Source organism: Elgaria multicarinata, chromosome 13 (genome assembly GCF_023053635.1).
Source record: "Elgaria multicarinata webbii isolate HBS135686 ecotype San Diego chromosome 13, rElgMul1.1.pri, whole genome shotgun sequence".
Classification (NCBI taxonomy): Eukaryota; Metazoa; Chordata; class Lepidosauria; order Squamata; family Anguidae; genus Elgaria; species Elgaria multicarinata.
Genome location: NC_086183.1, coordinates 28,381,244 through 28,401,425, shown reverse-complemented (window position 1 = coordinate 28,401,425; position 20,182 = coordinate 28,381,244). Strand labels below are relative to the sequence as shown.

The window sequence follows — 20,182 nt, the reverse complement described above, 5'->3', positions numbered from 1 at the left end:
AGATGCTGCTCAATCTTTTTATCATGTTTGTTCTGTTTTATCACACCTCAGTAACGATGTGTCATGGTGCTACTCCCATTTACACATAGCAAACGGAGGCTGAAATTAACTGGGTCAGTGACTCTGGCTACTGGATTCATTTTCTCTCATGCATACTCCAAGAATCTGCCACGTTACCTGGCCTCTGTTAATCTCAAGAGGCAACTTTTCCTGCACCAGTGTCCTCTTAATTCATCAACTTCCTTCTAGTACACAGGAGGCTGAAGTTAGTAGCTCTCAGTTCCTTATTCTGCTTGTTCACACACACTTTTTGCAATTCAATGCAGGCGTGCAAAGCTTTTTGCATATGCACATTATGGCTGTCCTGATGTGTGGTCCACTTCCTTTTTTACAAAAAACGTGCAACTTTCCAGCCATTCAAATTCAAACCCATTCGTGGTCACATTGCAACCGATCTTGATCCCTGGTGTGTATCACAATGGACGCTGCTTTTGAGCCATCCCATTTAAGAGAGATCCTGGACCATCTGCTTAGGCCTTTCATCATGTAATGCCATCTACTAGCTTGGCGTGCAGCAACTGTGCTTCTGAGAACTAAATCTTTTTCTCATTCCCATTAATTAGATGCAGCTTATCCTGATACATTTGGGTTTAGGGAGCAGAGCTTCCAGAGCCTTTCAAGCCTTGGCACGCCCTTTTGAAAAGAAGTAACCACTGAAGATACCCATGGACTGAATTCAGCAGAAAAAAGTTCCTGAGTCAGGCAGTTCATACTTACACACCTACTTTCTCTAGGAGCAAGTCACTCCCAGCCTCTCGCCTCCTATTTAAGCCTATTGCTTTCTCCGCCACCCAGTCTAAAACAGCAGGAGGAGCCACCTAGAAATGAGCCTCTGGATTCCTTGCAAGAACGTTGTCCCTTTCATGAGTGGACCCAGCCCCACCGTCTCCCATCATTACAGGAGCATCACACGCCAGATGCAAGGATTTGCAAATGCCTCCAAGGTGTTCTATTAATTTGAGGGGAGGCACCTCTTTCCTGGGGAGATTTGACAGGGAAAGCAGCAGAAAACTGGATCCTGGCCATTGGAAGTGCCACACCATTTAGGAGTTGGAAGCTTGGGACACCTCCCTGCCGTTCTCCGAGTGCCTTCTCTTCCCAGCGCATCGCCCTTCATGGCTTTCCAACCCTGTCCTGTGGTCACTCAGCCGGCAGCGGTCAGCAGGTGCAGCCCATCGCCATGCAGGGATTGGAAAACGGACCTACTGGACTGCTCTTCTGACACCACCATCTGTAAGTGTTGGGGGCTGGACGTCGTGCGTTGGGTGTATGTGTTTGTGTCCTGCGTTGCGTTCCTACTTTGCAGCAAAGCCATCCTCCTGCTGCGTTGGGCACCCACTGTAGGCACCACTTCCTGTATAGGGGAGAAATGGGCACCACACACCTTCCTCCTCCAACTCATCCCCTTTTGTAGAGGTGCTCAAGCCTGTCTTGAATTCACGTATTTACCTGGATGAAGGATTAGTCAAATCGAAGGTACTCGCAGTGTGGTGCAGTGGCTAGAGTGTTGGACTGGTTGCTGGGAGATCTGGGTTCCAGTCTCCACTCGGCCATGGGAACCCGCTGGGTGACTTTGGGCCAGTCACAGACTCTCAGCCCAACCCACTTCACAGGGTTGTTGTGAGGATAAAGTGGAGAGGAGGAGGATTATGTACGCCGCCTTGGGTTCCTTGCAGGAAAAAAGGTGGGATATAAATGCAATAAATAAATAATATATTGTAGTCTAGGGCTGAGCACTGGGGCTGAAAACAGGGCTCAGGGCTCAGTCCGGTCAGCGCCTTCACCAATTGAAGCCCTCCTCTCTATCCCCTGCCTCCACCAGGTGCCTGCGGTCTCATTATTCCATGCATCCTTGCTTGCAAGGTGGCTGTAGATTACGGGGAGTGCTGCTGTGTCCCCTATCTGCCAGGGGCTCTTGTAGCCATGCGGACAGGCCTGCGAGAACAGCTGCGCATAAAGGTACCGGCTCCATTTCCTAGAGGACTTCTGTGAACAATCCAATCAGCACTTGTCTACTAGCTAAAGTGATGTCTCCAGCCATGCGTGCATTTCTGTGGCATTTAACGTCTAAGGTCCTCCTCCGGGTGCCTACTCCGAGGGAAGCTCGGAGGATGACAACAAGGGAGAGGGCCTTCTCACTGGTGGCCCCTCAATTATGGAATGATCTCCCCTATGAGGCCCATCTGCTGCCAACATTATCTTTTCGGCGCCTGGTCAAGACTTTTCTCCCAGGCATTTAGCAGCATATGTTGAGTTTTTAATTGAGCCCAGATCTATTTTTAGGCCTAGCTGAGAATTTAAAGTTGTTTTTAAATGTATTTTGTCTTTATATGTTGTCTATTTTTATGCTTCTATGGATTTAAATTTTGTAGATCAATTTTTAATGTTGAATGTTTGAGTCTTTGTAAGCCACCCAGAGAGCTTTGGCTATGGGGTGGTATAGAAATGTAATAAATAATAATAATAATAACAACATGGCAGACATCAGAACTCTGCCCCACAGAGGCTGTTGCTGCTCCCTGTCATTTGCTAGAGGGAGGCGTCCGTCTCCCCTCTTGCAGATTCTCTGGAGTAGCTCTAGCCCATCAGAAGTAAGGAAAGGAAAGGAAAGGAACCTCTCGTGCAAGCACTGAGTCATTACTGATTCTTGGAGGGACGCTAGCTTTCGCTGACGTTTTCTTGGCAGGCCTTATATAGTGGGGTGGTTTGCCGTTGCCTTCCCTGGCCGTTATTACCTTTCCCCCAGCTAACTGGGCACTCATTTTACCAACCTCGGGAGGATGGAAGGCTGAGTCGACCCGAGCCGGCTGCCTGAAACCAGCTTCCGCTGGGATCGAACTCAGGCCGTGGGGAGAGTTTCAGCTGCAGAAACTGCTGCTTTACTGCTCTGCGCCACATGAGGCTCTATATTGCAATACCCCGAGGTAAAGTGCAGCAGTCACCTCTAGGTACAGCAACCCCATAACATACCTCTATTTGTGAGGGAGTAAAAGGATTGCTGGTTTGGATACAGCTTTATCAGAGGAGGCTTCTAGTGGAAAGGACTCAGGCAAGAGGTATGCTGGGATGTCCTCAGGACTATATGGGGGCAAGTTCACAATACCTATTTAACTGTCCATACTTTGTCGTATTTCCCCTGCCTGCCTGCCCACTTCTGGGAACTAGTTTAAAAGGAGGAGGCTGAGAATTCTCTGGTAAGAGAACACTAGAGCCCACCCCACAGAACTGAAAAGGGAATGACTGCTGAGCCAGGTTTAAGTTGGTAGAATACATCGGCTGTTTTTCATCTTTAATCAGAGAAAGTAGGGAGGTGCTGGGAGCCGGAAAAGAGTAGCAGCCACAGAGCATGAATGATTGTAAGATCGCCCTAATGCAGAGCCGTCTTCTCTTTCCCAGGGCTGTGTGTGCAATGACTGGTGCGTTTTCTGCTTCTGCTGTCCCTGTGCTCTTTGCCAGCTGGCACGAGAGTTGAAGAGCCCGTGTTAGCCTCCTTTTGAGCTGCCCCCGCCCCCCCACTGGCTGGCTGGCTGCTCCTTCATGCCCAGGAGAGTTGCTCACGTGCCCAGAATGAACTGAGTGACTTGCCGTTTCTTCCCAGGGAAGTTTTGTAGCAAATGCTAGGCTGGGTTGGGGGTCCAGCCAAGCCAGGGACCACGCTGGTCCTGGAACCGCAGCCATTTCAGAACCAGGAAGTCTGGACTCTTAGCAGCTCGCTTCAGGTGTTGCTTAACCGATGAACCAAGCACAGCCAGAACTTCCTTCTCACATCTGTACTACATCTGGACATATACAAAGGAGGCAGCTGGCATCTTAAATAAAAATATAGGGGTAAATACATCTGTGGTCAATTCAGCAGCAAGGAATTGGATCCTTCAACTGGCACCGAGCAATGGAGTCAAAGAGTGGTTTTCATAAAAGATAAACTGCCCCGGTGCTGCGATGAGGCAGATTTGGGGCGTGATTGTCAAGGTGCTGAACAAAAAAGGGGACGAGCAGTTTATCTCGGAAGAACCAAGTGCTAAAACTTTTCCTAGGCTGCACTAGTTGGAAGCTGGAGTGTGGGGGAAGGAAGCAGGTGTGAGGGTGCTCACATAAAAACTCGCTTGGCTAAGAAAACCGCATGTCAGAGCGCAGACTTGCCAAGAAAACTTCTCTCTGGCACGATAAGTTGTATAGGTGCTGGGAGGGTTTTTCAATCCTGAACCCTCCTTCCGACAGACTGAACCGGTACAGTCCAGGAAAAGCGTTTTCGCACTTGTTTCTGCAGATGGAGCTTGGCTATTTGACCCAGGAAGACAACATTGCCAGAGAATCGTCTTTATTGCCTTTTGAGGGCCTGTGCCTGCGTGTGTGCGTGCGTGTGAGTGTGTGTGCGTGCGTGCGTGGTGGTCTTGGGGCATCGGAACAGAACAAAACCAAAAAAAAAATGGAACAGAAGGTGTTTAAAAAAGAAAGAAAGTTTGAACGATACTTAATGAACGACACTGAGAGGCATCGATCCCCCCCTGCCCCCACGGTTGACAAACGCGCCCTTGACCTTACGTAGACTGGCTGGGCTGATTGTCATTTCGGCCGGCCCTTGTAGGGCACCGCTGGCGAAGGACTGTCCACCTATCCCTGTGCAGCTCCAAAACCTCTGGAAAGAAGACAGGGAGGGAGCAGGCGCCAACAAGCGTGAGCAGAGCAGCCCGGTCCACCCTGCCGCGTTTGAGAAGCACAGGCAGAGCAGCTCCCTCTGGTGGCATCGTCTGCGCTCGTGACAGGATAGTTGGAGGTGCCTTCCGAAGCCCCAGCGAGCAACGTGGAGGTCCAGGCGCCGCCTCCTGCCCCTTCTCAGCCCCCTCCGCGAGGCCGCCGGAACCAAGGAGATCCGTCGTCCCTTTCCGAGCGTGGCAGAGCACCCCCAGCGGCTCATAGGGACATGCTCGTGAGGTTCTCGTGGCTGAGGAGGCCCTTGCGCGAGCTGCTGGCACCGTGGCTGCTGCTGCAGTAGTCCTGGAGGTTGTGGCGCAGGGTGACGAGGGCCGAGCCCAGGCACGCCCGGTTGGGGGCCTGCAGCCCTCCCGGCAGCTGGAAGAGCACGGTGGCCACCCCGGCCATGCCGTCGTCCGTAGGCTCCAGGGTAATCGGCCCCACGCGGAAGCTGGAGTAAGAGTAGCCCATCAGGTGAGAGAGGAAGGGCTCTGAGCGCCGGAAGTGGGCGACGGGGTAGGGCACCTCGTGGTAGGGCTTCAGGCGGCTGGGCAGAGGCTGGGCGGCGGCCAGGGCGGGGTGCTTGTGAGGGCGCGCCGGGAGGAAGACGAGCTCCGCGGCAGCACCCAGGGCGTCCGGCTCGAAGTAGATGGTGACTTTGGCAAAGGGCCGGCTGGCCATCTTGGTCATTTCCTGCAGGTGGCGCCGTTGCTCGTGCCTCAGGTCCAGGAACTGCTTGACTTTCCAGAGCAGGACGCAGACCGAGAGGAAGAGGAAGAAGCAGGAGAAGAAGACGGAGAAGAAGACGAAGAGGTCGATGTGGGCCTGGTCTTGACGGAAGAAGAGCAGCCCCTGCGACTCCGTGACGTTGGGGCCGGTGCCCCCGACGCCCAGCAGGATGACGTAGAAACGGCTGGATTTGAGGGCGTGGATCTCGTGGGGGTAGGTGATGACCACGCGGTCGCGGACGCCTCGCACAACCAGCACGGCGTGCTGCTCCCGCACAGTGATGTAGGTGATGAGACCGTGGGTACGCGCCTCTCTCACGAGCGGGGAGGACTGGCTGCCATTGGTTACGCCACCGCCGCGCCCCGCCGCTTCGTCGCCCGGCGGCACGACGCGCACCGAGTGGACGCCCGTGACCCGGTCTACGTCCACAACGAACGTCTCGTAGGAGGTGGAGATGTAGACGTCCACGCCGCCGAAGGTCACGTCAATGGTGATGCGGATGTCCACGTTGGTGAATTTGGGCTGGACGCCGAAGAAGACGGAGCGCCCGAGTGGCAGGTTCTTGATGTTGGGCTCGTGGAAGCAGTTGAGCTGCGAGGTCGGGTCAAAGCAGCTCTCTTGGTCCACGATGATCAGCCGGTAGCACTGGTGGCCACCCACGGGGTTCCCGTGGAAAAACTCACGGCACTTGGCACACTGTTGGGGACGGACGGACAGGAAAAGGCAGACAATTTAGCAGGTTTGGCGGGCTGCGCAAGAGACCTTAGGACTCCTTCCTCCCAACAAAATTCTGAACCCTTTGTAAGTAATGCAAACAAAACAACTCCGTCCAGTTTCTCTTATTTACCAAAATGCTTAAGTTATTCTGTTTCTTCTAGTCAATGGATGGGGCCTGGGGTACTGCAGGTTCTAGAGATGTACCGCACCCACGTTCCATGCACCTTCTGTGCTTGCAGCATAAAATGGGCCCCATTTTTTTTTTCCTATCAAGACTACCCAACTTTTAAAAAACCGTGGTCATCACCGACCCCCACAAGATCCACACCCTCAAATCCAGCCATTTCTACATCATTGGCTATCGCAACATCCTGGGGCAATAGACCCCCCTCCAGGGGGTTATTTATGTGCTGTGTCAAAGTGTATTGCCTTTTATTTGCCTGAAACTTACTGCCAGTCAATTTCACGAATGGTCTTCAGATGCTGTGTGTGTGTGTGTGTGTGTGTGTGTGTGTGTGTGTGTGTGTGTGTGTGAGAGAGAGAGAGAGAGAGAGAGAGAGAGAGAGAGAGAGAGAGAGAGAGAGAGAGATTTGTCCCCATGGCACAGATGACCTGGCACAGGTTCCCTTTATTGTAGTGGGGTTTGCACAGGAGAACTTCCTGATTGACTGTGTGCCCTTTTCTCTACACGATTCACTACCTTCCGTATCTTAACTGCTGTTGTCTTTCATTTCCTGTCCCTCTCTGGCCAGCCCCATCCCTGCCAAGACCTGGCCTTCTGCGACCAAAGCACCAGCCCTTACCTGTTGTTTGTAACAGTCCTTTTTGTCGGCTTGGGCGCTGTTCTGACAACCTCCCGTCTCCGTGTTGTTCTGGCAGGGGCAGGCGGTCCCATCCAGCTCGTTGCAAGTGTCTGCGTGGCCGTTACACTGGCACCTGAGAAAGGAGGGAGGGAGGGGGGATTATGGGCGAGACCTGCACTACTCCCACCACACCCCGGCCCTGGGATCCACACCGAGGCTCATGCTAAGGGAGGCAGGGAGGAGGGCGGCAGAAACAGAACGCTCGTAGCATGGAGCAATCTCGGACGTCACGTGAACCACCAAGTCAGACTTTACTTCTGCATGGACGACTTTTGCAAAGGAGGACGGGGGACAGCAAAGGATTGTCTAGGGAAAGCCAATGAAAAATGCCCCTCCCCCAATAAAAACGATGGGGGGAGCTTGAGTCCACTGGGGTACAATGAGTGTCTTGCAAAGCTCCCTCCCTTCGCAAGAAACAAACTGCATTTAAAAGGCGTTGATGCCAGTATAGAAGTTATGTTTCGACCCCTCTTTCGCGCCACTCCGCCCCTGCAAGGCTGTGCCTGTGGAAGAGCCCTTGCAATCCCTCTGGGGCGGATGTTTACACCTTTCCTTGCCCAGAACCTTTTAACACCACGCCACCAACCCAGCAGGCTCCAGGGCTTTATTCAGAGGGCACCAGAAATCCACTGTTCAGCAACACACGCTGATGTGTGTTGGGTGGCTCAGGCCAGCGCCTGCCCACACGGACACCGTGCTTCATCTGGACAAGGGTCGGAACGAAGGCTTCTCCTCCGGTTAAGAACATCAGAAGTGCCCTGCTGGATCAGACCGGGGGTCCATCTAGTCCAGAACTCTTGTTGGTCCCCGTTGGCCAGGGACCAACAAGCAGGACACAGTGCAACAGCACCCTCCTGCCCATGTTCCCCAACAACTGGTGCACACAGGCTTATTACCTCGAATACTGGAGAATAGCATACAACCATCAGGGCTAGTACCCATTGATGGCCTTTGCCTCCAGGAATTTATCCAACCCCTTTTTAAAGCCATCTAAATGGGTGGCCATCACTACATCCTGTGGTAGTGAGTTCCATAATTTAACTATGCACTGTTGGGAGCCGCATTACAGTGGTGGTCTGGCCAAAGAGATGTGCCCAAAACTTAAGAACATCAGAAGAGCCCTGATGCTGGATCAGACCGAGGGTCCATCTAGTCCAGCACTTGGTTCACGCAGTGGCAAACCAGCCATCGGCCAGGGACCAACAAGCAAGACATGGTGCAACAGCACCCTCCCGCCCATGTTCCCCAGCAACTGGTGCACACAGACTTACTGCCTCGAATACTGGAGAATAGCACACGACCCTCAGGGCTAGTAGCCATTGATGGCCTTCGCCTCCAGGAATTTATCCACCCCCCCGTTTTAAAGCCACCTAAATGGGTGGCCATCACCACGTCTTGTGGCAGTGAGTTGCCTTACTTGGTGCACTTCCCCTCCAGCAGGAAGTAGCCGTGCAGGCAGCTCTCGCATTTCTCCCCGAAGCTGTTGTTCTGGCAGTTCACGCACACGGCTGCCTCCTCCGCTGGCCCTTCCGCCACCCATTTGGGGATCTGTGGGGAGGCGAGGAGGGGTGAGGCAGGGAGGCCACGGAAGCAACGCTGCCCCGCCCTCCCCCCACCAATGCCGCCATGCGTAGACGAGGCCGCTACGGTGCAACTGCCCAGAGAGCTTCGGCGATTGGGCAAAACAAAGACGTAATAAATAAAATAACGCGCTGATCTCATCTCCGTCGCCCTGAAAATGTGGCGGAAAGTCACGCTCAATCTCTGGCTGAATGAAAGACAGCTGGTTGCTCTTGATCTGGTGTCCCAGTCACAGCCCCTGTGTTTTATTAGAATCGTGAGCAATTCCCATTTTAAAAATTAACTTCCTTGCAAAAACAAGCTTCAAAATAGAACGGGGAAACATATCATGGGTAAGGCAAAGGGCCCTACGTCATCACCTTTTTCCAACAACGTTGACCTTTTTTTTCCCATGCAGGGAACAGCATTCGTACTGGCTTATTCTGTGCAAACGCAGCCACTGCGCAGACCACGACTTGTGGCAAATGCCCGCGTATCTCTCTCACTACGTGCAGGCAAAGGACTGCCAGCAAAGACCAGTTCTGGGCATCACTCACGCCGTAAGCCTACTGCACACGAGTAATTCATTTCCCGATTACGACGTGATGTAAACCGATGGCACCCAATGAAGGTTCCAAGGTCTACTTTATGTTGTGAAGAACGTGGTTGCACAAACCCCCTCTACGCCAACTTGTCCTGACTAGGGTGACCCTATGAAAAGGAGGACAGGGTTCCTGTGTCTTTCACAGTTGAATAATAAAGCGAATTTAGCAGGTGTCATTTGTATGCGTGTTGCATCTGGTGAAATTCCCTCTCCGTCACAACAGTTAAAGCTGCAGGAGCCCTGCCCTCTTGACCAGATACAAAAGAGGGCACTGCTCCTGTATCTTTAACTGTTGTGATGAAGAGGGAATTTCACCAGGTTCTCCATATATACAAACGACACCTGCTGGAATCCGCTTTATTATTCAACTGTTAAAGATACAGGAACCCTGTCCTCCTTTTCATAGGGTCACCCTAGTCCTGACAGCTGCTGCCCAACAAGATACCCACTTTGGAGAGTCGTGGCCAGCTCTCTCTGCTACCCCCAGCCCGGTTCCCGTCACTCACCGAGGCCGGCTCCAGCGGGAAGCGAGCAGGATCCTGGTTGGCTCTCTCGTACTCCTCCCGTGTGATGCACACGTTGCTGTTCCCCCGGCAGAAAGCGTGGCAGGGGCGGCAGGAGCCCCCGTTCAGGGCTGAGCCCACAAAGAGCGGCTGGCATTTCTCACAATGCTGCCCCTAAGTAGAAGAGGCGGAGGGGAAGCGATCAGCAGCACGTGGGAAGCCAACGGAGGGTTTGCGTTGGTGGGTCGCTCCGATATCCCCCGCCACGCCACCAGCTCCCGGCCTCACCATGGTGTTGTTGAAGCACTGCAGGCACTGATCCTGCGCCTCCACGCCCTGGCAATTGCTGTGCTTGTTGCACTGGCATTCCACCGAGCAGTTCTGCCCCACGTAACCGAAGTGACACTGGCACGCGTTGGGCTCCACGCAGGTCCCGTTCACACAGCCCTGCTCACACACTGGCTTGCACAGCCCCGTAGCGCTGCAAGGAAGGACGAGTCCCAGGTCACCGTCACCCGCGGCAAAGTTAACAGCACGGCTTCTGGTGCGCAAGCTCACAGTTTGCACCCAAATTGTGTGACACCCCCAGTGAACCATCTGGAAGTTGGCCCTGTAGGCCCCCCTTCCAACTCTGCTATTCTATTGTTTTTCTATACACTCCCAAACGCTTTTCCCCAGACAGAGGACTCCTCTAAACAAGTGGTTTATTGCACGGCTTGTGACTGGCGACTCACAGAAGTGTTCAGGTCGATTTCATGACGTTGTCAGCAACCAGGACGTCTCCCAAAGAATGCTCCGGAAATCCCGAGATAAAAAGAACCGCTTTTAAAGTGGTAATATCTGGGAAACAGCGGGATCGTGTGCCACAAGATGGTGCTGTTTCAATAGAACTCAGTGGAACTGAACGGAGGGGAAGTATTTCATTCAAACCCCTTGTTGCCCCTCTCCTTCTGTTTAATGCAGCCCATAACAATCGTGCCAAAGAACCAGGAAGCACAAAAGTCCTGGGTAAAAAACACGATTTCCCTTAATGTAGAGACACTCAAGAGAGTGGGTTAGCAAGCAGGCCCTCCCATAGCAAACTGGGGTAGTCCAGTGCCTATTGGTTTGGAAGAGAAATGGGGCCAGCCCAAAATAAGGGTGTGGTTTTTATATCTATAATTGGGGACTCTGTGGTGACTGAGGATGGTGGAGGCTGTTGCTCAAAACATCCGAAGGACACCAGGGTGGAGACAGCTGGTCTAAAAGAACCTGAAGACAGGCACAGACTACACACCAGTTCAGGTGCGCAAGAGCTTCTGAGAATGAGCCTGTTTAGCCTTGCCTGCTTGACGCTGATGTCACAGCCTCTGGTCAATGCTCAACTGTCATCTCTCTGAAGGGGGCCCTATCCACATATGGATATAAACACATAGGGCTCCCTCCGTAGGGTCACAAACCCTGGTCTATCATGGGTTTGCATCCCCACGGAGGGAGCCCTATGCACCTCTATTGGGACACACAGAGGTCTCCTTCAGACCGATGTTGACTGCACATCACCCAGGAGACGTGGCTGGAATGCGCATTAACATCTATGAGGCTGGGCTAGCGAGGCACATTCTTGGAAGCCCCTTCAAGCGTTCGGTATCCACACAGACCAAACGCCCCAATAAGGCTTCTGCAAGTCTATAGTTGAGAGAAGTTGAGACCTGGAATGGGTCCATGTCAGTTATTATAATTATAATTTAACAGGATGAAATTTAATAGGGATAAATGCCAAGTTCTACATTTAGGAAATAGAAACCAAAGGCACAGTTATAAGATGGGGGATACTTGGCTCAGCAATACTACAAACGAGAAGGATCTTGGAATTGTTGTAGATCGCAAGCTGAATATGAGCCAACAGTGCAATATGGCTGCAAGAAAGGCAAATGCTATTTTGGGCTGCATTAATAGAAGTATAGCTTCCAAATCACGTGAGGTACTGGTTCCCCTCTATTCGGCCCTGGTTAGGCCTCATCTAGAGTATTGTGTCCAGTTCTGGGCTCCACAATTCAAGAAGGACGCAGACAAGCTGGAGCGTGTTCAGAGGAGGGCAACCAGGATGATCAGGGGTCTGGAAACAAAGCCCTATGAAGAGAGACTGAAAGAACTGGGCATGTTTAGCCTGGAGAAGAGGAGATTGAGGGGAGATATGATAGCACTCTTCAAATACTTTAAAGGTTGCCACACAGAGGAGGGCCAGGATCTCTTCTCGATCCTCCCAGAGTGCAGGACACGGAATAACGGGCTCAAGTTAAAGGAAGCCAGATTCCGGTTGGAGATCAGGAAAAACTTCCTGACTGTTAGAGCAGTGCAACAATGGGATCAGTTACCTAGGGAGGTTATGGGCTCTCCCACACTAGAGGCCTTCAAGAGGCAGCTGGACAACCATCTGTCGGGGATGCTTTAGGGTGGATTCCAGCATTGAGCAGGGGGTTGGACTCGATGGCCTTGTAGGCCCCTTCCAACTCTGCGATTCTATGATTCTATGTATACAATGCCTAAAATGCCCTGTGCACTGAGTTCAACAGACCATCAGCTCACTTAAATCTCTGGTTGGCATGTTGCAGAGTAAATCACGACAGAGGTTTCGTGCTTGGTTCTGGCCCCTTCCCAGCCAGAAATGAAAACTGCGGCCAAGGGGGCATGAAACGCTTCTGCGCTCCCCTGCGTCGGGTTGCCAGGGCTCTGTCGACCCGCAGTGACGCTGCTTCCCTCCTGTACAGCCCCCCCCCGTCTCGCTCCCTTTCCCCCTCCACATCCCGCGCTCCCGAGCACTCACTTGTCCAGCATGTAGCCGTTCTTGCACGTGCACTTGTAGCCGTGGGGCAGGTCGTTGCAATTCTGCGTCTCGTTGCAGTCGTGGTGCCCGTTCAAGCACTCGTTCTCCGGAGGACACGACATGAAGGCCCAGTCGGCCTTCAGGCCACACGACTCCAACAGCCCTGCAGGGGTGCAGGAAGGACAGGAAAAAAAATGAGCTGCCAGAGCTACTAAAAGGGAAGAGAGAGAGAGACCCAGAGCACAACTACCCTGAATCATCCTCTCTGGCAGCAACAGGCAGCTTCAGACCACGGAGAAAGGCGCCGTGCCCCATCAGACCCGGACAATGCAATGCTGTGCTTTAAAAAATATTCTAAGAGGTTTACAGTCAGAAACATGACGTTCGCAACAGGGATCTGCTGGTCCCTCGCGCCACATGCAACTACCCGCACTCTGCTCCTCGCTGCTCGGTTCTCTCCCTCCCTCCCTCCCTCCTCCCACCCGCCCTCCTCAAGACCACCTGGAGAAGACACCCCGGAAAGCCCAGGCCCAGGTTCTGCTCAGTACACACCATGGCGAGGACCGCTCCGGCCACCCTCCAGACAGCGTCCTTTGCCGTTCTCGCCCCTGAAGCCGCACCAGCCACAGCGGGGCTGCTGGATGCAGAGGGCGCACTGCTGCAGACGCGAGCAGGACGGGGCGCAGCTCTCGGACCCACTCAGCACCCGGCCGCACATCCCAGCTGCGCAGCGCATGGGCAGGTAGGTGGGGCTCATACACTGCGGAGACAGCAGGAGAGGGAGCACGTTACACCTCGCCGGCCAACCGCCGACACACATACACAAGCCTGTGTATCAATCTTTCCTGCTCCAGCCGTGAGCTTCAGGTTGTGATCAGGGTTACCGAGGAGACAAAAGTAGTCAGGCTCACAGGTTTGCTTACAGGAGACTAATTTATTGGCATATTTCAGCGCATTCAGGCATATCCCAATAAAAGTGGACCAGACTGCGAAAGCTTCCTGCACAGAAGATCCTGCGGCAACCTCTGGACGCCCCCCCCCCCCACTCCTGGACACAAGAACAATTGTAGCATAACAGAACTTGGCATTGCTGCCAAGTTAAGCTTAAGTGATTAATTGCATGGGATTAATAACAAAGCAGCTCTTCTCATCATAAGAATCCATAGCATAAGTCTACTTCATTTATTTATTTATTTATTACATTTTTATACCGCCCAACAGCCAAAGCTCTCTGGGCGGTTCACAAAAATTAAACTCACGAAGAGCATAAAAACAACCAACTATCTAAATACACAAATACAAAATACAATATAAAAAGCACAACCAGGATAAAACCACACAGCAGAAATTGATAGAGGTTAAAATATGGAATTAAAACAGCAAAGTTTAAAATGTAAGTTGATAGGCGTTAAAATACTACATTCCCTACGTTGTCGTTGATAAACAAGGCACGGCTTGGCATTTCTTTGGCACGCATAAGCATCCCCTTCACCCAGGTGCACTTATTAATTGGATGGCAAGACTGGAATGTCTGCTTGCTAGAGCCTCCAGATACAGTACCAGGCTACACAGATAAGACACCTGCTGTTCTCATGAGATCACGGTAATTGTGCTTTTGAACCCTCTTTCCCATAACACAAAGGAATGTTGCTGACTGGTACAGAAGGAAATAACAGTTTGCTAGCTTAGAAGCAGAAGCAGTCGTTCACCCAGAAGCCTTTGCAGGCAGCCATGGTTTGCCAGCCTCCAAGCCGTAGTCTGCGTTCTGCAATCTAAGTAAATTAGGCTAAGGGGATCTGCCCCGCTCCCATGATTATGAGCTGGATTTCCAGGCATAAAGGACTAAAAGGAAAAAAGGTCCGTTGTCCTGAATTTCCCCCAACTTACAAAACCCTGGAGGCCTGCATATGGGGATGTTGCGCAGAGTAGGGAATGGCGCCATCTGAAGCCATCTGAAGGGTCCGCTCCCTTCTGCCCCACCCCCCGGGGGTTACCTGCTGCAAGCTGACACTCCAGACGCACTGCTGCCAGCCCCCGTCGGCCCCCTTGGAGCTCAGGCACTTGGCGCAGGTGCTGTGGTTGTGGCAGGGCGTGGGGCAGGCCAGCGGGGGCGAGGACTCCACGGGCATCGGGGAGACGTTGAGGAGCGAGTGGCTGAAGCAGGTCCAGTCGTAGGTGGGCTGCACACTGAGGATGCGCCGGGTCTCCCCTGGGCATCGGGCGAGAAAAGAGCCGATAGCGGCGGCCCTCACAGCCAAGCCTTTCTCCTCCTGCCAGGAAACCAGGCGCTCACGGCGTCAGAGGTTTGGCGCCATTAAGGACAGAAGAGGGCGAGGGGCAGAGAGACCGGACCCCTGCGGCACCATCCGCCAGGGATCGAGGAGTGGGGCCTGGAGGTATTTGCTCTCGGGAACCAAAGCTGCTTGGACTGGCCCAGTCGGGCCCTATACCAGCCTTCCCCAACCTGTGGTTCTGCAGTTGTGTTGGACGGCAACGCCCATCATTCCCAACCAGCACGACCAGTGGCTATGGGAATGATGGGAGTTGCAGTCCAAGATATCCGGAAAGGCCCAAGCTGGGGAAAACCACCCAACGACTTTCTAGTCATGTAACCACCACTGAACCCTCTGCGACCTCTCCAGCGTACCCCTTCGCCCGTCATTCCAGAGTTGCCCATCTTCGGCCCACGTCTCCTCCGTGCTCCCAAGAACTCTCCCGCCTTCTGCCCTCCGTGCTGCCCCTTCCCCACAACCCTCTCAGCTCCTCCCTCTCCCTGCCAAGCGCAGACGCTAGTTACTTCCCCCCCCCCCCCGCCCTTCAAACCCCAGCCGGCCCCTCACCGGTGCGCTTGAACTGCCGCGTCCACATGCACTTCCCGGAAGCCGTGCACTTGGCGCAGTCCGAGGCTTCGCACGAGATCTCCGAGCAGTTGCTGGCCACGAAGATCTCGCGCTGGTTGATGCGACAGTCGTTCTCCGAAGTGCAGCTGCCCGTGCTGCCAATGCAGGCCCCCTCGGGGCAGTTGGTGCACCATTTACACTGCGGTAAGGCCTGGGGCGCAGAAACCAGGATCAAAAACGAGTTGCTAAACATCCAAGCGCTGGCACCGAGCTGTTCTCAACCCTGCCCAACCTCCGCCGTCGTTGCCCTGCACCCGCCGCCCGGGGCCTCAGCGTGGTCTGACTTTGCTGAAGCTGATCTGCAGGTGACGTTAGGCTTTTGTCTTTGGCACACAGATTCAATGGCCTGGTCTTCAGTGCCTTGCAAACTTAGTCGTTCATCCTTTTACCACTCCTGTTCTCAGAACTATCTCCATCTGGCATGCTGGAATGCCAGGCGGCCTTTCGAACTTCCCAGTGCCTGTCACTTCTCTCCAATCCGTTTCAGGAAGAGGCAGGAACTGCAGAGGTTGCGCCAGGTTCAGTCTCCGAGGCAGTAAGCCAGTGTGCACCAGTTGCTGGGGAACATGGGTGGGAAGGTGCTGCTGCACCATGTCCTGCTTTGTGGGTCCGTGGTCAACAGCTGGTTGGCCACTGTGTGAACAGAGTGCAGGACTAGATGGAATGAGCAGGGGGTTGGACTCGATGGCCTTATAGGACCCTTAGCTTTTGTGAACCGCCCAGAGAGCTCCGGCTGTGGGGCAGTATATAAATGTAATTAAATAAATAAATAAAATAAACTCTACTATCGTATGATTCTATGGCCCCAGGTCTGATCCAGCAGGGCACTTATGTTATTATGTGCTACAGTATGATCATCCCAGAGTGCAGGACACGGAATAATGGGCTCAAGTAACAGGAAGCCAGGTTCCGGCTGGACATCAGGAAAAACTTCCTGACTGTTAGAGCAGTATGACAATGGAACCAGTTACCTAGGGAGGTGGTGGGCTCTCCCACACTGGAGGCCTTCAAGAGGCAGCTGGACAGCCATCTGTCAGGGATGCTTTGAGGCAGATTCCTGCATTGAGGAGGGGGTTGGACTCGATGGCGTTAGAGGCCCCTTCCAACTCTACTGTTATGATTCTATGATCTATGATCCTAAGGCCTTCTCCCAACAGCCCTTCCTGAAAAGCGACTGCAAAAGCACACTAGGAAGCCCCCTCATCAGAACATAGGAAACTGCCCTGTACCAAGTCGGACCCTTGGTCCATCTGGCCTGGTATTGCCAACACTGACTGGCAGCATCTCTCCAGGGTTTCAGGAAGGAGTTTTCCCAGCCTTACCTGGAGATAAGAGGAATTAGACCAGGGGCCTTCAGCATGCAAAGTTTGTGTTCTACCCGCAAGCTACGGTACGGCCTCTCTGCACCTCTCTCAACACACGATGGGACAGGAGGAGGTCCGCAGCATTGCTTCTTAAAGGGCTGGCTGCCAGAATGTGGCGAATCTGCTACTCACCGGAATGCCCAGGCTATGGGCCATGGCACGAGGGTGCTGGGCAAGGCACTCGCTGCAGGTTCTGAGCCGACGGCATTCGTCCGCTGACCTTGGCGTGGGGAAGCAGGAACTCCCGCCAAAAGAACAGCCCTGCCTGCAGAAGGAAAGAGGAGACACCATCGAGTTCAATGGGAGAGCTCTCCGCTGATCACTCCCCGTTACCTACTGGGCAAAGTCCATGGGATCATCCTTCTCAACCTCCTGGATTTCAAAATAAGGGTGCAAAGTTCTTTAGATGAAGGTTTATCGGAGTGAAACACACCGTCAAGAAGAACTACAGTCAACAAATAGGGAAATGAGTTTTCAAAGTAATGTAGTCTAGGAGAAGAAGAAACAACTTCATTTTAAATATTATGGAATTGGCTGAGGAGTGGAACATTAGTAGGTTATTCTAGACCAGCCTTCCTAACCTGGGGCGCTCCAGATGTGTTGGACTGCACCTCCCAGAATGCCCCAGCCAGCTGGCTGGGGCATTCTGGGAGGTGCAGTCTAACACATCTGGAGCGCCCCAGGTTGAGGAAGGCTGTTCTAGACAGAAGAGAATCACTGGGGAGTTAAGGCTTCTTCTTCTTCTTCTTTTTTTAAAAAAAGCATCATAATGAAAGGTTTAAAAATAGGTGGCACAATGTTCTCAGTAAATGATCCCGGCCATCTATCAGTTGACAGTTCTAAACGTTAAATCAGTTGGGTTTACAAATTCAGTAGATGACAGATGGTTATGAAGTTTCAATTGGATGAAAATCTCATTTGGCTAAGTCGCTGGATCTAGAGAAAGAATCAGCAAGAGGAATGATCCCAAACCACTAACGAAAGACATTAAGTTACTAATGGAAAGTTCTGAGCCTTTGTGCAAGATGTAATTATTTGATAGAATTGGGAATTCAAAGGAATCGATGTCTTCCTCGGAGTTTCTGAAGCCAAGGGTGTCTAATTCAATGGAACAGGAATATTCTAAAGTGAAATCCCTTTGCTAACAATTGCGCACTCTCTGAAAAGGTTACAATAACCTGAGGATTCTTTGGCAAGAATTATAAAGGACAGATTAAAAAATAATTCAAAACAAAATGGAAAGCCAATCCTCCGATGGCTTTCTCCCCCACGTCTCATTTCCTCATCCCCTGGAATCGCTCGTTTTTCTTACCCTCAGTGCCAAGATGCATTTCCCAATACGCCCCTCACCCCCGCAATTCTTCCCTCCACTAAGGACTAGCAGCATACACAGTCCCCTCTCTCTCATCCCCATCTAGGCTGACCCTATGAAAAGGAGGACCGGGCTCCTGTATCTTTAACAGTTGTGTAGAAAAGAGAATTTCAGTGGGTGTCATTTGCATGCATGCAGCACCTGGTGAAAGTCCCTCTTCATCACAACAGTTAAAGCTGCAAAAGCCCTGCCCTCTTTTGTATCTGGTCACTCCAGTACAGCTCCTGCAGCTTTAACTGTTGTGAGGAAGAGGGAATTTCACCAGGTGCTGCATGCATACAAATGACATCTACTGAAATTCCCTTTTCTACACCACTGTTAAAGATACAGGAACCCGGTCCTCCTTTTCATAGGGTCGCCTTACAATATGGGAAGGGGTTGCAGACATTCAAATCAGGCTCTTCCAGGTGTTGTGATGATCTTAGGTTGCACCTAGGACTAGCTGTAGGACTGCTTGGATAAAGAAACCTAACAAAGACTGGTTGATCCCCCCATTCCTGGAAAGATAAGATCCGGCTGTTACTTGGGTGGAAATCCATTTCCTCTTCGCTATTTCCCCACTTATTGGTTTTATCTCTCCCAAATCCAGCCAGCTGAGCTTTCCCAGAAGCCCTTTCTCCTGGCCCTTTCATCATAGGGTGACCACATGGAAAGGAAGACAAGGCTGCCGTATCTTTAACAGTTGCATAGAATGGGGAATTTCACCAGGTGCTGCATGCATACAAATGACACCTGCTGAAATTCCCTTTTCTACACAACTGTTAAAGATACAGGAGCCCTGTCCTCCTTTTCACAGGGTCACCCTATCCCCATCCCTCTTCCAAAAGAGAACCATACGGTCCTCCTGTTTCCAGCACAGAGGACAGCACCAGCCTCCTCGACCCCTCATCTGTGTCCATTGGCCTGACTCCACTCGCACACACCTCTCGGCAGCATCAGCAGAGAGGCAGCTGGCGTGGCACCAGACGCAGCTGGCATTCGATCCGTTGCAGGCTTCCGGGCTGGGAAAGGTGAGGCATGGGTCGGAAGGCACGGAGAGGGCCATCATACGGCCCAACGCCACCCCGTTGAAGCCCCCTGAGAGGTAGATGCGGTCTCCAACGGCAGCCACGGCGTGGGCAATGGACTCCAGGATGGGCTCGCCCACCACAGCTTCTGCTGCAGAGGGGGAGAGAAAAGGTGCCACTGAGCAACACTGAAGAGAACAAACAGGGGGTGTTTTTAAATGAAGACGAGTAGCTGTAGTTCAATCGGATGCCGGAGAAGCATTCCAGTGGTGGGCGGGGCTGAAAGAAAAAGGGGCGGGGCCAAAATACCATCCAACCCATTGTACCTCGACGCTCTTGCTGTTGGTAACTAAAGCTTCCGAAGAAGCATTTCTTTTTCTTTCTCTAATTTTTTCTTTCTTTTTATAGTTCTGCTAACATAGGTCAAATAATACATCATACATGTGCATTCAGAGTCGATACAAATATAAATACGTATCCCCCCCTGGGTTTAAGATAGTTTAACATTAATTCAATTTAATTCAATTAAGGGCACCCTGGAACTGAATGTCTTTAACTGTCCACCTATACTTTCCCTAGCTCTATCTACGCCAGCCTTCCTCAACCTGGGGCGCTCCAGATGTGTTGGACTGCACTCCCAGAATGCCCCAGCCAGCAGAGCTGGCTGGGGCATTCTGGGAGTTGTAGTCCAACACATCTGGAGCGCCCCAGGTTGAGGAAGGCTGATCTACGCCATTGGGGGGAGGGGTGTTCTCTCATCGTCTTCTTCTTTAATCACATAGTCAATACATTTCCTCCATCCCCCCCTCAAATTTACCTTCACTTTGTTGTCCCTCGTACTTTCCTCAATTTTTGCATCAACTTTTCTAAGAGGGCAATCGGCCAAACCCTTTGGTACCAATGATCAATATTTCAACCTTTTAGAAATCGGGCGAAATGCACACGGCTGGGAAGCCACTAAATTATCGGTGGCCATCTGGGGAATTCCGAAGGGCGTTGGGACCATGG

At 52.3% G+C, this 20,182-nt stretch overlaps 2 protein-coding genes across 2 annotated transcripts in view; one reads left to right on the top strand and one right to left on the bottom strand.

Annotated features, from left to right (window-relative positions):
* Window positions 1–748: 748 nt before the first annotated feature.
* LOC134408301 (cornifelin-like) lies at window positions 749–3,571 on the top strand. Its single transcript, XM_063140542.1, has 3 exons — window positions 749–1,293; window positions 1,883–2,019; window positions 3,457–3,571. The coding sequence occupies exons 1-3, from the start codon at window positions 1,176–1,178 to the stop codon at window positions 3,544–3,546; spliced, it is 345 nt and encodes a 114-aa protein (XP_062996612.1). The 5' UTR covers window positions 749–1,175; the 3' UTR covers window positions 3,547–3,571.
* A 916-nt stretch (window positions 3,572–4,487) lies between these two features.
* MEGF8 (multiple EGF like domains 8) overlaps window positions 4,488–20,182 on the bottom strand; it is a 58,022-nt gene continuing 42,327 nt past the window's right edge. The window contains exons 33-43 of the mRNA XM_063140541.1: window positions 19,091–19,325; window positions 16,928–17,060; window positions 15,372–15,582; window positions 14,526–14,740; window positions 13,084–13,291; window positions 12,532–12,694; window positions 10,017–10,209; window positions 9,732–9,902; window positions 8,479–8,609; window positions 7,002–7,134; window positions 4,488–6,177 (exon numbers count right to left, since the gene is read on the bottom strand). Coding sequence (XP_062996611.1) covers window positions 4,972–6,177; window positions 7,002–7,134; window positions 8,479–8,609; window positions 9,732–9,902; window positions 10,017–10,209; window positions 12,532–12,694; window positions 13,084–13,291; window positions 14,526–14,740; window positions 15,372–15,582; window positions 16,928–17,060; window positions 19,091–19,325 — 2,999 coding nt within the window. The 3' untranslated portion in view covers window positions 4,488–4,971. The remainder of the gene's footprint in view (window positions 6,178–7,001; window positions 7,135–8,478; window positions 8,610–9,731; window positions 9,903–10,016; window positions 10,210–12,531; window positions 12,695–13,083; window positions 13,292–14,525; window positions 14,741–15,371; window positions 15,583–16,927; window positions 17,061–19,090; window positions 19,326–20,182) is intronic.

What these genes read in the sequence shown, in the direction of transcription:
- LOC134408301 (XM_063140542.1), top strand. Translation starts at nt 1,176, where the DNA reads ATGGCTTTCCAACCCTGTCCTGTGGTCACTCAGCCGGCAGCGGTCAGC. An exon ending in CTCTTCTGACACCACCATCT is followed by an intron (nt 1,294 to 1,882) that starts GTAAGTGTTGGG and finishes TGCCTCCACCAG; the next exon opens with GTGCCTGCGGTCTCATTATT. An exon ending in GAGAACAGCTGCGCATAAAG is followed by an intron (nt 2,020 to 3,456) that starts GTACCGGCTCCA and finishes TCTCTTTCCCAG; the next exon opens with GGCTGTGTGTGCAATGACTG.